Here is a 13,892-nt window from a genome sequence, read left to right as displayed (position 1 = left end):
GTCGTTCGCAGCTCTGTGGAAGCCTCAGAACGTCTTAGCCCACGGGAAAATAAAGCTCTCTAAACCCACCAATAATCACACAGTTATGCCCGCAACTATATTCCGCTGCACAAGATATTGACTGTGTAAGCCTCCTACCTTCCGCAATGCTGCAAGCGACATAAGATGACGTGTTGATATATCTTTTAAGGATAAGGCGGGTATGCCATATGGAGGCGGAAGAAGGTACACCTTTGCGGGGATTATGGAATCCGAGATTGCGCGCGCTCTGGCAGATTTCCCATTGGGCGCACTTCACAGCTAGAAAGCGTAATTCGGCGCACGCGCGCGCCCTCCCGTCCCTGGATGGTGCTGATAGCCGAGCGCTCTGGCTAAAAAAATTAAGGAGATGTATACAAAAATGCTGGATTGGAAACATGTACAATATACCTGAATTAATCAAGCAGGCTAGGTGACTATTTTTCACGGCCTCGTTCAAAAGGGGATGCCTATAAATCATGATCATCATCATCATCATCTGGCGAACGCGAAGGCGGCCGCAGAAGGCACACCGCGCGAGATCTGAACGTACGCACTGCTGGTCTTTTCCCGTGCTGAAGAAGATTTTCCCAAGATATATCCAAGGCAATTTTCCAGCTTTGCCTCGAACGTTTTGCCATCTCGACCATCTAGTTCTCTAGTGTACTTACTTTTTCCAGTAGTTTTATAGTCTTATCCAATGATTTTAGACTAGTTATGTTGTGTTTCATAATTTATATTTCTAAATGACTCATTTGTTAGTTGAAACACCATTCGTTGCCACTGAACATGAAGAAATAAAAAAATGCCTATAGACAGATGTACCAGGGCTAGATTTGAGACACGAAAATAGGAACAATACATCGAAGTTTGGTCTAATTTTCTATTGCCTAGTAGCTAACATCTTTGAACAAAATTACGAAATTTGACTTTTTTTAAGGGATACGTTACCAAGATTTGTGGCCCTTTCAATATTCCATTTTATACGTTCTGCCCACTTGTTACAGGCTATGAAGCTGTACCTATGCTATCAAAAATGCAGTTACAGCATCATCCTGTGAGGTGCGTCGGGGCAACGCAGCTTATATCCGTAATCTAACGCGCCTGTTGAGGCATGGGCTTATCTAACTCAAGACTCTTTCGAAAATGTTCACTTAACTGCATTCTTTATTTTAAAAAATACATGAATGAGTAGACAAATAACCGCGAAGTAGTTTTCCGGAAACACTTGGATACTTGGTAATTGTGTCACGTGCCAGAACTGCAGTCTCTCGATGGAAATTGTTACGCTTTAACGAAAAATGTATCCTTAATTTTTAGTTGATGAATACTCCGTTCAGCTAACATGCCACGTTAATTTATTTATTTTTCTTTCTGCTTTGCAGGCTGGCTGGTTACATGATCATCCAATGTGGCTCATTAAAATACTCCACGTGGCTAATGTATCATTGCTTCCAGCCTGATTTATTTCCTGAACGGCTGGTAAACACTCCATGCAGTGACGCGCTAGCAGTGTTCCCTAAAGTAATGCTTTGGCGTAGGTCCAAATGAAGCTTTTCATTTAATAAACATTTCGCTCATTATCGGAGGCTGAAACACAATGGTAACTTACTCTGCAAAGCTGTTGCTATTAATAATGAAAACTACTTAATAACTCAAGGACCACCAAATGAAGCAGCTAGTCCTTCTACACGCTTTCTTGCATTAAAATAAATTTTTCTGCCTTACCACGCGGACCCAAGTATCCTCCAAGCCGCATCTTGAAGTGATCTTTCTCGGAGCCGACCTTGAAACTCTCGTAGTCCAGAGAAACATTTTCACCGGTGTGGTTTCTCAAAACAATCCTCAGCTCCATGCACTCTGCATTCGACGTCAGAGCATGTAGCGCTCTGTTGCCTGTTCAGGACAAAGTTAAGCGAAAAGGTGTCGGAGAGAACTCCGGCAACAGTAATAATATACTCGGTGCCGAAAAACGAATATTGCGCGCACAAGAAAAGCGAAATTGGGTGTGGCGTTTCTGTGACTATGCAAACATGAAAAAACACCGACACTGCAGAAACAAAATGACAGTTTTCAAATTTGCAGTGACCATTGTTTGAGGGAGTTCGATTGTGCAGCTTGACGTCGCAAAACAAATCCCGGATTATGTCAGGCTCTGTAGTCGTGGGCTTCAGAAGAATTTCGACCACTACTGGTTCTTTGACGTGTACTCTAAAACAGTGCACAAGCATTCTTGCAGCCGCTCGCTGTAACAATGCGGTCGCTTCGGCCGGGAATAGATCCCGCCAATTCATGTTGGAAAGTGCACTTACGCGCTACTACGTGAAAGAACGCAAACAGATGTGCGAAATTTCGTCGTTTAGTGTCACGTAACTCAGTCTTTAACCAAGTAAATTGATCATTTTCGCCCATCAATACGATAGCAGCCATGAAAAAAAATTCCTTCCCATCGTAATCCCTTGCAGCACGTTCCAGAAACGCCCACCCCTTCTTTCTTTCACCCTTCATTCTGGGGGAAAGATTTTACGTTTACTGCGTTATTTAATGCTACAAGATAATTTAGCAGGCGAAAATAAAAGCAATGCCACAAAATGGATGTGTCGTGTGTGTTATTGAAGTACATCATCAATTAATCTGGACGACTTTCATTGCAGCTATGCTTTGTCGTTGTACAGAAGAGGAATCCCGTCGTAAAACTCTGTATTATAAAGGTATGTTCAGACTGCGGTCGTAACGTTAGCAATGGTGTGCGTATGTGCATATCTCTGCTAACTTATCTTGGAATGTTCATACAGACTACGTAATTAGCAATGCTAACCGCATGCTTGGCTACCTGCGCCGTAACTTTTCAACTGCCCCTTCATCCCTAAATATGCTTCTTTATACTACCCTTATACGTCCGAAACTAGAATATGCATATGCTTTTGGGATCGTGCCACTGATAAACTAATTATTTCATTAGAACTCGTTCAAAATAATCCAGTTCGTTTGATCTTACGTATTTACATTAGAACTGCAAGTGTGTCTGCCATGAAAACTAATCTTTCGCTTAGTCTACTTTCTTCTCGTCGCAAAATCGTACGTTTAGTTCTTTTTCACAAGCGATAGCATCATTCAACACTCCGCAATGATTTCATTTTTCAGTCACAATACGTATCGCCTCGAATCGACCAGTGTTATAAAGTTGGTCTCGAATCATGTCACACTAAAACTTTTTTGCAATCATTTTTCCTTCGGTCATCCACGGAATCGAACCACTTTCCTGCTGAAATCGTATCCATTCACGATAACCAACGGTTTCCAGCGGCTTTAGCTAACATTGTATAATCGAAGCATTTTTCGTACTATATGTTTGTAACCTAAGTGCATTTTGTATTTACCATTTTACTATCGTACTTTGCTGCCAATTTCTTACCACAATTTACCCCAACTAAAACTGTATGATCAGAATCTTTTGTACTTGAACGTTCTAACTGCTTTTTTATTATTGTTTTTATGTTCATTTGCTGTAACCCACTCCCCTCTTTAATGCCTGTGGCCCCGATTTATTTATAAATAAATAAATAAATGCACGCATCTGTCGTACAGTCCGTATCCTGCGCTACTAGCGTTAAGATCGTCAAGAATGCTGGTCGTTCACATTATCAGTTGCATACGCCACGCTTCTTAAGACCGGCCAATCAAAATGTGAGCTGGCCAGTTGCGTATCAGTGGAAGATTGCCTACTACTATGGACGCACGCATACACAGGCATGGCTCTTACTGGGGATGCTGGAAGTCGCGTCACCGGAAATTTAAAACAAGAACTGCGGCGCTTGTTGGATCTGTATCGCTTGTTGGAACTGTCGCATCTGTATGAAACGTAAATGTAGCGGGCCTTCCAACAAATTCGCTCGCGCGTGTTACGACTGTTGCGCTCTTAACGCTTCATAAGATTGAAGTCTTAACAATTCAGTTGCGCTGTTTGCGTTTGCGCTTGCGCTTCTTGTGAGGTATCTGCACACTACGCACGCAGTCTGAACGTACCTTAAGCGTCGAGAACGCAAATAAAAATGTTTTGTTGGATCGTTCCTGCCCATGAGAAGTGTTTTTATTTTCCTAAACGTACCTATGAGTTTATTTCACGTCGCATTCGCTAAAGTTGTGCCGGAAAGGTGAATGAACGAAGGAAGGGGACGCGCAAATCACGAGTAAAAGATTAGACAAAAAGACTGGTGTTTGGGACCATGCCACACACGAGAGCTCCATACTAACGCAGCTTACCGAACCAGTATTCTTTGGCCGGATCGCCAAAGCCGGTGGCATACTCTGTCCAGTTGCGGTAGAAGTGGTAGATGCTGTTGCCGAACTGCCCTCGTCTCTGAATGACCTGCACGAAGCATAAGCAGAACACGAAAGCCTGTAGTGAGACAGCACCTTTTCATCTGAAAAATCTCGGTTTGTTGGTGCTTCGCCAGCGAGATATTTTTCAGCTCGTGCAAGTGTAATCGCACCTCTTTAGTTACCTTCCTTTAACCTTTCTACTTGTCGTTTAACGTCCTGGAGTTCTTGCGCCACAAAACCCGGATTAGCTGTTTCGATTCGTAACAAGCCTTCCAGCTCCAGCCGTAGGCCCTGTTCCTGTTTTTGAGCTTGATACTTCATGTGTCCATCTCTTTCTATTGCAATCAATTTTATCACTTTGCTTAAACTTCCATTTTGGTACGCAACTGCGTAGGTTGTCACTAATAAACTGGTCGATTTCTTTCTTTGTTTTATCTATGAACACTGCATCTTTTATTAGCGCAATGTTCAATTTCCACCCTTCCCATTTAAGCTTTCTTGTTTTGCTTTTGGCCGATCTCAAACGTCACAAAACAATGATCACCAGAGGAAACAGCATCAGCATCGTGGTTCTGACGCAGACGCGCCATCTATGAACATACATACATTCGATCTAGTCGTGCATGACTGGTACCTTGAAAGTGTGTGAAGTGTTGGCGACTTCCACCCCTTGCGAACTGTGCCACACACTTAAAGAAAATGTTCTCGCGTATTCTTTAAGAAACGCAGCATTTTATCATTTATACCAGCAGTGATTGAACGGTCTTCTTGATTAAGCACACAATTTTAGTCGCCCAACACAATCACACACCTTTCAGAATCTGAATATACACACAATTCGCGAAAGAACGGACACCTTTCATGCGGGTTTGCGGGCGTGTAAACAAAAGTAAATGGCTAAACGAACACGCTTGCTGAAGGTGAATATAGATGAACCATATGAATGTGTTGTAGTGGTGGTACACACAAATTTCAGAGGAGAACACTTTCTATGAAGCCTTTAATGAAAGATTTGGTGATGGTGAAATAACAGCCATCTCTAGGACCACATGTAGAGCCGCCTTGGAGCATTGTAGACACTAGGAAGATTGCGATTTTGCGAAGATTTAATGTCAAACACGCCCCATCCCCGATCATGCGGCTATTCGGTGGTCCCGGGACCGTTGGGACGTTCTTTCACAGGCCGAAATGCCACCTATCTCTTAGGACTCATGCGCTTCGTGTCGCGCGACACAGGCAGTTCAGCAGTCAATGAGTTGATAAGGAGTGATGAGGGACAATATGGGCCTCATCAGGGTTGGTAGTGCTTCGATGTGGCAGGATAAAGTGTTAAAGAGCGAAAATTATTTAAAATGGTCGGAGCAATTCTGATAAGGTCTGATTAGAGTTCATAAGAATCGGATCGATTGCGATTAGACTGATAACGACCGATAACCTGTAAGGGTTGGTAAGAGTTTATACTGGTTGGATCAGGTTTGATAACATTGATAAGGACACTGAGCTGCATGAAGATGAGCAGGTGGGGCAATGCTTATGCATACTTACAAAACTCCAGTGGAGTTTCTGCTTATTTATTCTCAGTAGTATCGACTGTGGGGTTTTTTTTTTCAGGATTCGGCGAGTGCATACACAGGCGAACTTTGCACAGAACTTGCCATTCACGCTGTCACTCCATCCGGAAATGGACAAAGCCTTGCAAAGGTTAAAGAACGGCTGCACGCACCATCCAGCCACCTCCGTCGGTGTCCATGTCGCAGTAGACAACTTTCCCTTTGACGTCATCTTTCCCAACAAATATGTTGTACAGGCCACTTGTCGTCTGCCCCGCCCTCAAATGGTCTGTACAATGCCGGGGCCGCATATCGCCTGCGAAGTAGATGCTAATAAATGCTGGCAAGCAGATTCTTTCATATATTGAAAGCATGAACAAGCTTTGTTTGCTTCCTTTTTGATCTGAGTCCAGCTCCCTCTATGAGTGCACTTTCCCTAAAGCCTGCAAGCCTATTATTTGAGCATAATGTGTGTGCATATAAATTCCTGTTCTGCTTTCTGCTTCTGAAAAGAAGCACGCAATGTGCCTACTTCTGTACCATTCGTTTGATATTTAGGTTCGAGAAAATGTTAAGATTTCTTGTAAATTCATATTTTCTGAATAATTATGCATATGTGTCATTTTATGCTTCAATAAACGCCTGCTTTATTCATATTTAGAAATAGTTTTCCTTCTTTCACCAAATGCAGGCTAAAATATATGTAAATAAAACTAAAGAACAATAAAAAGAACGACTTCAGGGTAGTGCAGCAGGATTTACTCTAACGTCTGAATTTGCGAGCTCAGCAACGGCTGAGCTCGCAAACCGGGTATCGCTATCAACCGGGTATGCTCCCAGAAGTGGCAATTATTCGAAGTGCGCTTGACGCTAAATGTGAATTAGGCTTTAGCGGCAAACGGTGCTCCCGTGTGGGAGCAACAACGTCGAAAAGCTAGCCATAACACCCACTGGCTGTTTTTAAGAAGCCCTCTTTGGTTAATCTATTTACAAGTCGTTATTCTCCGCAGCACCCGCATAACATATTTATTTCGACTTGTAAGCAAGATGTTTTGGCGAAACTTACACTTTCACATAGGAGCATAAATTTGTTCTGAAGATTTCAGAAATAAGGTGTCACTTCAACAGGTTTCGTATGTCCACTGATTATAACTTGCATTTGCTCACCATTTCTGCATTCATCGTGCAAGTGTCTAACGTTTCAGGTTGATTCTTACTTTTTATATTCCGTTGTTTACTTCAATTGATTGTTTTTTGCCGGACCACTTATATGTACATCGTACGAAACGTCTTTCCGCAATCGAATGTTGCACAAGAGCCTACGACGAAAATTCCGATCATTTCTAATATTGTCTGAAATGAAACCAAATCGCGAGCAAAATAAGCAAGGGTTTCCTCACTTCTGATGTCGGAGAAGAGGTCCACGAGTTCCTTCATACGTTCTTCTGCTTGAACTAAGTCAGGTAGAGACTCGGCAACAGTCTTGACACTGCTTCTGCTTGAAACCGAGCATAGCATCACCAAGCTGAAGCCCATCATGCTCCAGCCCATTTTTTTTTTCACGTCGCTCACTATACCCTATGACAGCCAATACAGCTGAAACAGATAAAATGTTGGACAACAGCACCTTAATAAATGTATTTTAGAGGTCGCAAATCTTATTCAATGAGACCTGCACTCTCACTCGCTCTTTCTCGATATTTATCCACCTTTCTGTATTCTTCAAAACAAGATTTTCAGGAAACATGGCGCATTTACGTGTACTTCCATCCACCACGTACAGTTTTCCATAAAAACTGAATCCATAAAGAGAACAAAGCAGACAGCATGACTGCATATAGTGATAACTGATAACAAAAATATCCTAACTATGCATGTATTCTTTCATTACTTAAAACTAAATAGCGCGTGCTTGTGTCTGTCGAATGGCGTAGTACTGGACGGTGTACCATGTTCCATAATTATGTTACTGGAAGTACGGGAAGGTGCATTCTTGTTCCGTAATTATGTTAGGAGCTACAGCATCCGCTACCGCATGCCGCATGTTGCAAGTGCGCGGTTCAGAAAGTCTGGCATTTTTGAAGACCATTCTAAATCATCAGTCTTTTCCATGTCTGTCTTTCAGCACACTGGCATTTTTTGCAGCACAGGTGGCTTCCCGCACGAAGTTGCATTTATGGGAATGTACTGTCAAATATCTAGCTCCATTAAGTTTCCATTTATACAGGTCAGTTTGTCTTCGTCCATTGAGCTTTATTTTTGCAATAAAATGACGATATAGACCTTTTCAACCTAAGTATCTTTTCAATTAAAAAAATAATTCTAGAAGGTTCCCTTTGCCAGCCTAGCCTGCAACTTTAGCACCTGCTCGTTTTCTCGGTTGAAGCGTCGACACTTGGTTATTGCCATAGGATAGGCATGTGATGCCTCAAATAGATTTGTGCATGAAACAACGCGAACATCATACTAATTCATGTTTTATTGTTCTTGCTAACATTTTATCCATGTCACTACTAGGATGCACCATTATTCACCTCTGTAATGTCTTTATTTTAATTTCACATTACCATAGTCAAAGACATTGCATGTTCCTTAGCTACACTTGTTTATAGTGTTTATTCATTTACTGTCATATTCCTTTATTTTCATTTTTATTTTACTTTCCATACCTGTTCCTCACTGCAACATGTAGAAGGTTTCCCATTTCACTTGAAACAAACCAACCAACAGGCATCAATAAGGCATCAACCCTCCCCCAAAATTTGGGGGAGGGTTGGCCACCCTCCCCCAAATTTAGATTGGCCCACCCACATATTTAGGTTGTACTGCCACCATATTTTTTATAGCCCCACCCCAAATTTAGGTTAGCCACCCCCAAATGCTACTCGGCCCACCCCAAATGAAAATTGGCCTAACCTAAATTTTATGTTGGCCCACCCCCAAATATTCGGTTGGCCCATGTGAGATTTCAAGTTGACCCAGTCACAAATATGCTGGCCCACCCCCAAATTTTAACTCGCCTTACCCCAAATTTCAGATGGCCAACACCAGCATTTCAAGTTGGCCCACCCTCACATTTTAAGTTGACTTCCACTGACATTTCAAGTTGGCCCAGCCACAAAATTTTAGTTGGCCCACCCCCAAACTTCGGTTGGCACAGTCCCAAATTTCACCCACCCTAAATTTAGCAAGCCCATCCCCAAATTTTACATTGGCCCATGCCAACATTTCAAGTTGGCCCAGCAGCAAATTTCAAGTTGGCCCATGCCAAATTTAAGTAGGCCCAACCCCAAATTTCAGTTGGCCAATACCGTCATTTCTAGTTGATGCACCTGCAAATTTCAAGTTGTCCCATCCCCAATTTTTGTTGACCCTCCTCCAAATTTTGAATTTCCCTAAGTCCCAATTTGCAAGTTGACCTGCCCCAAATTTCAGTTGGCCCACCCCTATTATTTGTTTATTATGGAGCCCAATCTATCCCTATGGTTATTCTCCTTGATCAATTTTTTTCTTTGTTAAAATTGTTTCTTACCACCTAAAAGCTACCAATCATCTGCATTTATACTATTATATCGGGTGACAGAGCTCGGGTACTCGCCCAATAATTCTTATGCAATAAAAAGTACTTCCTTGAGTAAAGCCATTGTCTCTTTACTTAAAGCTATACTGCAATTGTATTTTAATAACTGTGTTTCTTGTTATGTACTATCGAACAAAAAAGCTTACGGACAGAATGATCTGACAAAAAGCTGAATATCTCCACAACCTCAAAACACAGCCTTGTATTTCCATTTCCAGCCTCTACTGGCATATGAGAACAACATTGTAATGTACGGTTTTACTGACTACGTTTAAAGGCTGCTCGGATATTTAGTATTTTCCGAGATCGCGTGGTTCGTACGCTTTCTTGGTCGATAGTATATATATATATATATATATATATATATATATATATATATATATATATATATATATTCTACACGAATAAGGCAATATGCATATTGCTTATTCTTCTTGAAAGAATGGCAGTAAGGATAAATCATATAATTTAGAGTAATGAGCTATAACACTTATTGTTCAATGTGTCAAGTAGACACTATGGTGTCTTTAATTCGAGACAATATGCGCTCAATCTAAAAATGAGAAATTATGCACTAATTTATGAAATGATGCACACTCATGTTCTTCTTCTTTCTGGAGTTTTACGTGCCAAATCCAGTTCTGATTATGAGGCACGCCGTAGTGGAGGGCTGCCGGATTAATTTTGACCACCTGGGGTTCTTTAACGTGCACTACAACACAAGCACATGGGCGTTTTTGCATTTCGCCGCCATCGAAATGCGGCCGCCGCGGCCGGGATCACTCATGTAGAGAGTGCATAAATTAAAACGTTTTTGCAGCCCTCGATTATTCGGAAAAGTAGCAGGACGCAATTGTCTCACCTTTTTCAATCCGTCTGAGTAAATGCTAAAATCTCCCTTTTGTCCGCAGCATAACAACGTCCTCTCGTTTCAGCGACATACAAGATTTGCAATAGAATTTCAGGTAGGCCCGTGGAGATATTTGTAACGATATATTCGTAACAATAGATATTCTTGCGGGGATTTTTATGGTGGCCTTCGAAACCGCAGCCCCGTATTACCTGTAATCTTTTGTAGAATGGCATTTTTCCGCTGCCTACATTTTATTCAATTAACTTGATTGAGACTTACGGTACATTACCCTGTGTGAAACTCTTCAATAAGTTATATGTGCTATAATGTTTGCCAATAACATGTCACAGTATTAATATATGAAAAAGTAAGGTATGCACTCTTATTGCAGGTATTATATTATTTGTATGCACTCGGGTTCTTTTATTTCCCCAGCTCTATAATTATGCATGCGTATGAGATTCGCCGATTTCACTATATTGACACGTGTACTTGTTTATCTTTCACCGGTGACCGCTTTTCACCGGCTAACAAATGTTAAACGTTATCGCTAGGCACAGGACGCGCCTGCATGTATCGGAAGTTTCACGAACGTTATCGATGCTTCTATCCGTTGTCTCCTGTCACCGACGCTCATGTAATCTGATGGTATGAGCGACGCGAATTGTCTAGAACTTTCTAGAAGACACGCGGGTACCAGGGATTAATCTGGAACCTTCGATGACTCATGCATAAAAGCCGACGCGTTTCGCCGCTGATCAGGGGCGCGATCTTGTACGCGTTCCAAAATGGAACGGAGGCGTTCCGTTCCATCAAGCCGCACACGATTGGTCAATTTGAACGTCGCGGTTGAAATTGACCAATCGTGTGCGGCTCGATGGAACGGAACGCCTCCGTTCCATTTTGGAACGCGTACAAGATCGCCCCCCAGATTTCGACGATCGCCAACTGTGTTCGCTGCTATCGTTGTGCTTCGAGTGTAGCTTACTTTTGTGGGCACAGGTTCGCCCAATTTTCTTCAGCGTCATTACTACGTGATAATATCCTTCCTCAATGCGCATTAGGAAATATGCACTTTTGGTGCTCATTTGGACACCATTCAAGCGACAGGTGCCACCATATCAATTGTCTGTGTGGGGGACAAATACTTTTTGCTATTTTATCAATATGATCAAGCATCATATAATCAAGCATAATCACAATTAGACCGAAACTATGGCAATTATTTTTCATCATAGTAGTGTTGAACTAATAGGACGGCGCACATGGAAGTAGAGTACGCGACCTCCATTTTGTTATTTAAAAATATAAATGAAGTTTCCCGATTTTACCTCCTGTGTTATTTTCCTCAAGTTACTCGGCAGACTGCCTTTTTCTCATCCGCGTCGTTCAATATTGCACGCGTTGTTTACCTGGTTTGTCGCGACCGCTGCTCACTGGTTTAGATACTCAGTCCTCCGCTTACCAGGGGCTCTCTGCTCAGATGGTGGCTCCAGAACACGATATTGCTTTTTTCATTATTATTTTTTTCAGGTCTAGTGAGGCAGGCAAACATGTCATTGTTTTACTGAGCTTTGCTCACCAAAATTCCGGACCTTTCTTGCGAAAGAACAAGCTAATATTAAGAAAGCTGTTTTTAAGGTTTTTCAAAAAAAAATGTATGGAAGCCATTTCATACTTGGCGCTTTGTGCGATTCTGCTGTACGATGCGAGCAATTCTATTGTACATGCTTCAGAACTAAATGTTCTAGTCGTTTTCTAGTCCTCGCGTGAATTTCTACGGTGACAGCTACTACCTATCAAAATGAAACAAGTATCGGAATCACTTACCGATTGAGCACAGTGATTGCTCAAAAGCGCACCGGCAGCGCTGGCCTAGAATTCACAGCTCCACGTCCGACGCGTCAAAGTCATCAATGTTGTGTGCGCCCCACCGAATGTGGCAACACGCGGTAATATGCGTACTAACCACGCCCAACACCACGCGATTGGCGCAATGTCAGTGAAGGCGTTGCCGCACTGACATGGCCGGCGATATAAAATGAGGAACTCTGTTGGCCTGGCGAACTCTCCTTTTCAAAGTCGCGAGTGAAATTGTGGAACCAGATATTTCAGATTACGTATTTGAGAAATGGCCGTTTGTCCAAAGGACGTAAAAGACCCATGATGGTGGCGGGTGTGCCTGTGTTGCAATAAATACGTCAATCTGTGAAACAGCATCGGCGGTATTTTTTGCATTTGGCGAGCATTCTTAACAGTGACAAGGCTCAAGGCTTCAGTCACGAAGAAAGGATAGCGCAGACCTACATTACGAAGAGAGAGTTGGTATAAACAATGAAAAACAAATCAATAATGTTGGCAGACGGAAGCAGCTTGTCGGAATAGAAACTTGCAAAACAAGGACGATGCCTAAAGAAGGTTGGCCGGATGTGGACACGACAGCGGAACTATAGCAGACACCGGACGAAGATAGAAAACTTTCGTTCTTTTTTTTTTTCCTTTGGTCGTCACAACAGGAAGAGATGTCGATATCGCTTCATTGCCCGCGATGACGGCAAACCGTGAAACGATCTGCTGCACATTGTCAGGCTTGCTACGTTATCTCAAATATCGAGTTTCGTAGTTTTACTTACGACTCAGAAAGGCAGACTTCAGCAGGCCTACATTTTACAGTTCGTGCTTCTCCAAATAACAGCTGCGCACTTTATATTGTTGTATTTTAATCGCGTTGGCAACAAAAATGTCGCAATCATGTGAATGTGAATGTGCCATAGACAAGAAAATACGCAATTGAATCACACCTGTCACGCCTCTAGCGAAAACCTGATTTCAATTCTTTATTATACCTTAACTCTAGCACAAGTGGATGCGAAGGAAAAGAGTTAACCTTGACACCGACTAAAAATAAAGCTGTCAAGATCGACTCGACAAAGACGCCCACTTCATTCTAACATAGTTTCGGCAGTCGAAGCCAGTGATCTTTGTAGGACAAGATGTCTATAAAGGTCCGTGTGATATGTAACTACTAGAAGTTTAAAGCATTCGTTAGGAGGACCTGTTATTTCTGTTAGATGTAGGTTGGATGTAACCAGCTGCCATCCTGAAGAAATAACCGCCGATTATTCCTCCGCCACAGTCCTCTTTAAGCGACGTTATATACAGATGAGTGCGACGTCGCATGCTCGATTTCCCGTCAAGCGGCCGCATTCGATCGGGGACGGAATGCATGAACGCTCATGTGTCGGTGGTGCTTCGGGCTCGCATTAACGAAGCTCAGGAAGTCAAGATTGTTCAGTAGTCCCCTACCATTTGTGGTGATTCCCTACCACCAATGTAGTATCAAGTATTGCATCAGAAATTGAATATTTGTTTCTAAAATAAGTGAAATATAAAGTGCATGGACTTCTAATAGAAAAGAATTATTGATAATTGAGATTTATTTATATTGTTTACATGGTTTGTTTAGGGCATATTTAAATGCATGTAATGCCGTTCACAAATGCACGAACATCTGGCCAAATGAGGAGGTGGTATATGAAGAGCAACTACATTTAGTTATCTGCTGCAA

At 42.2% G+C, this 13,892-nt stretch overlaps 2 protein-coding genes across 2 annotated transcripts in view; both read right to left on the bottom strand.

Moving 5' to 3' along the window:
* Window positions 1-13,892, bottom strand: part of LOC119445713 (tigger transposable element-derived protein 4-like) — a 342,546-nt gene that overhangs the window by 153,963 nt on the left and 174,691 nt on the right. The gene's annotated exons all lie outside the window — the stretch shown is intronic.
* Window positions 1-13,892, bottom strand: part of LOC119445716 (tenascin-like) — a 40,970-nt gene that overhangs the window by 906 nt on the left and 26,172 nt on the right. Inside the window, exons 6-9 of the mRNA XM_037709997.2 lie at window positions 7,292-7,386; window positions 6,065-6,207; window positions 4,282-4,387; window positions 1,747-1,914 (exon numbers count right to left, since the gene is read on the bottom strand). Coding sequence (XP_037565925.2) covers window positions 1,747-1,914; window positions 4,282-4,387; window positions 6,065-6,207; window positions 7,292-7,386 — 512 coding nt within the window. The remainder of the gene's footprint in view (window positions 1-1,746; window positions 1,915-4,281; window positions 4,388-6,064; window positions 6,208-7,291; window positions 7,387-13,892) is intronic.

This window comes from Dermacentor silvarum, chromosome 3 (genome assembly GCF_013339745.2).
Source record: "Dermacentor silvarum isolate Dsil-2018 chromosome 3, BIME_Dsil_1.4, whole genome shotgun sequence".
Classification (NCBI taxonomy): Eukaryota; Metazoa; Arthropoda; class Arachnida; order Ixodida; family Ixodidae; genus Dermacentor; species Dermacentor silvarum.
The sequence above is the reverse complement of the archived record's forward strand: the minus strand, read 5'-3'. Positions and strand labels throughout refer to the sequence as shown.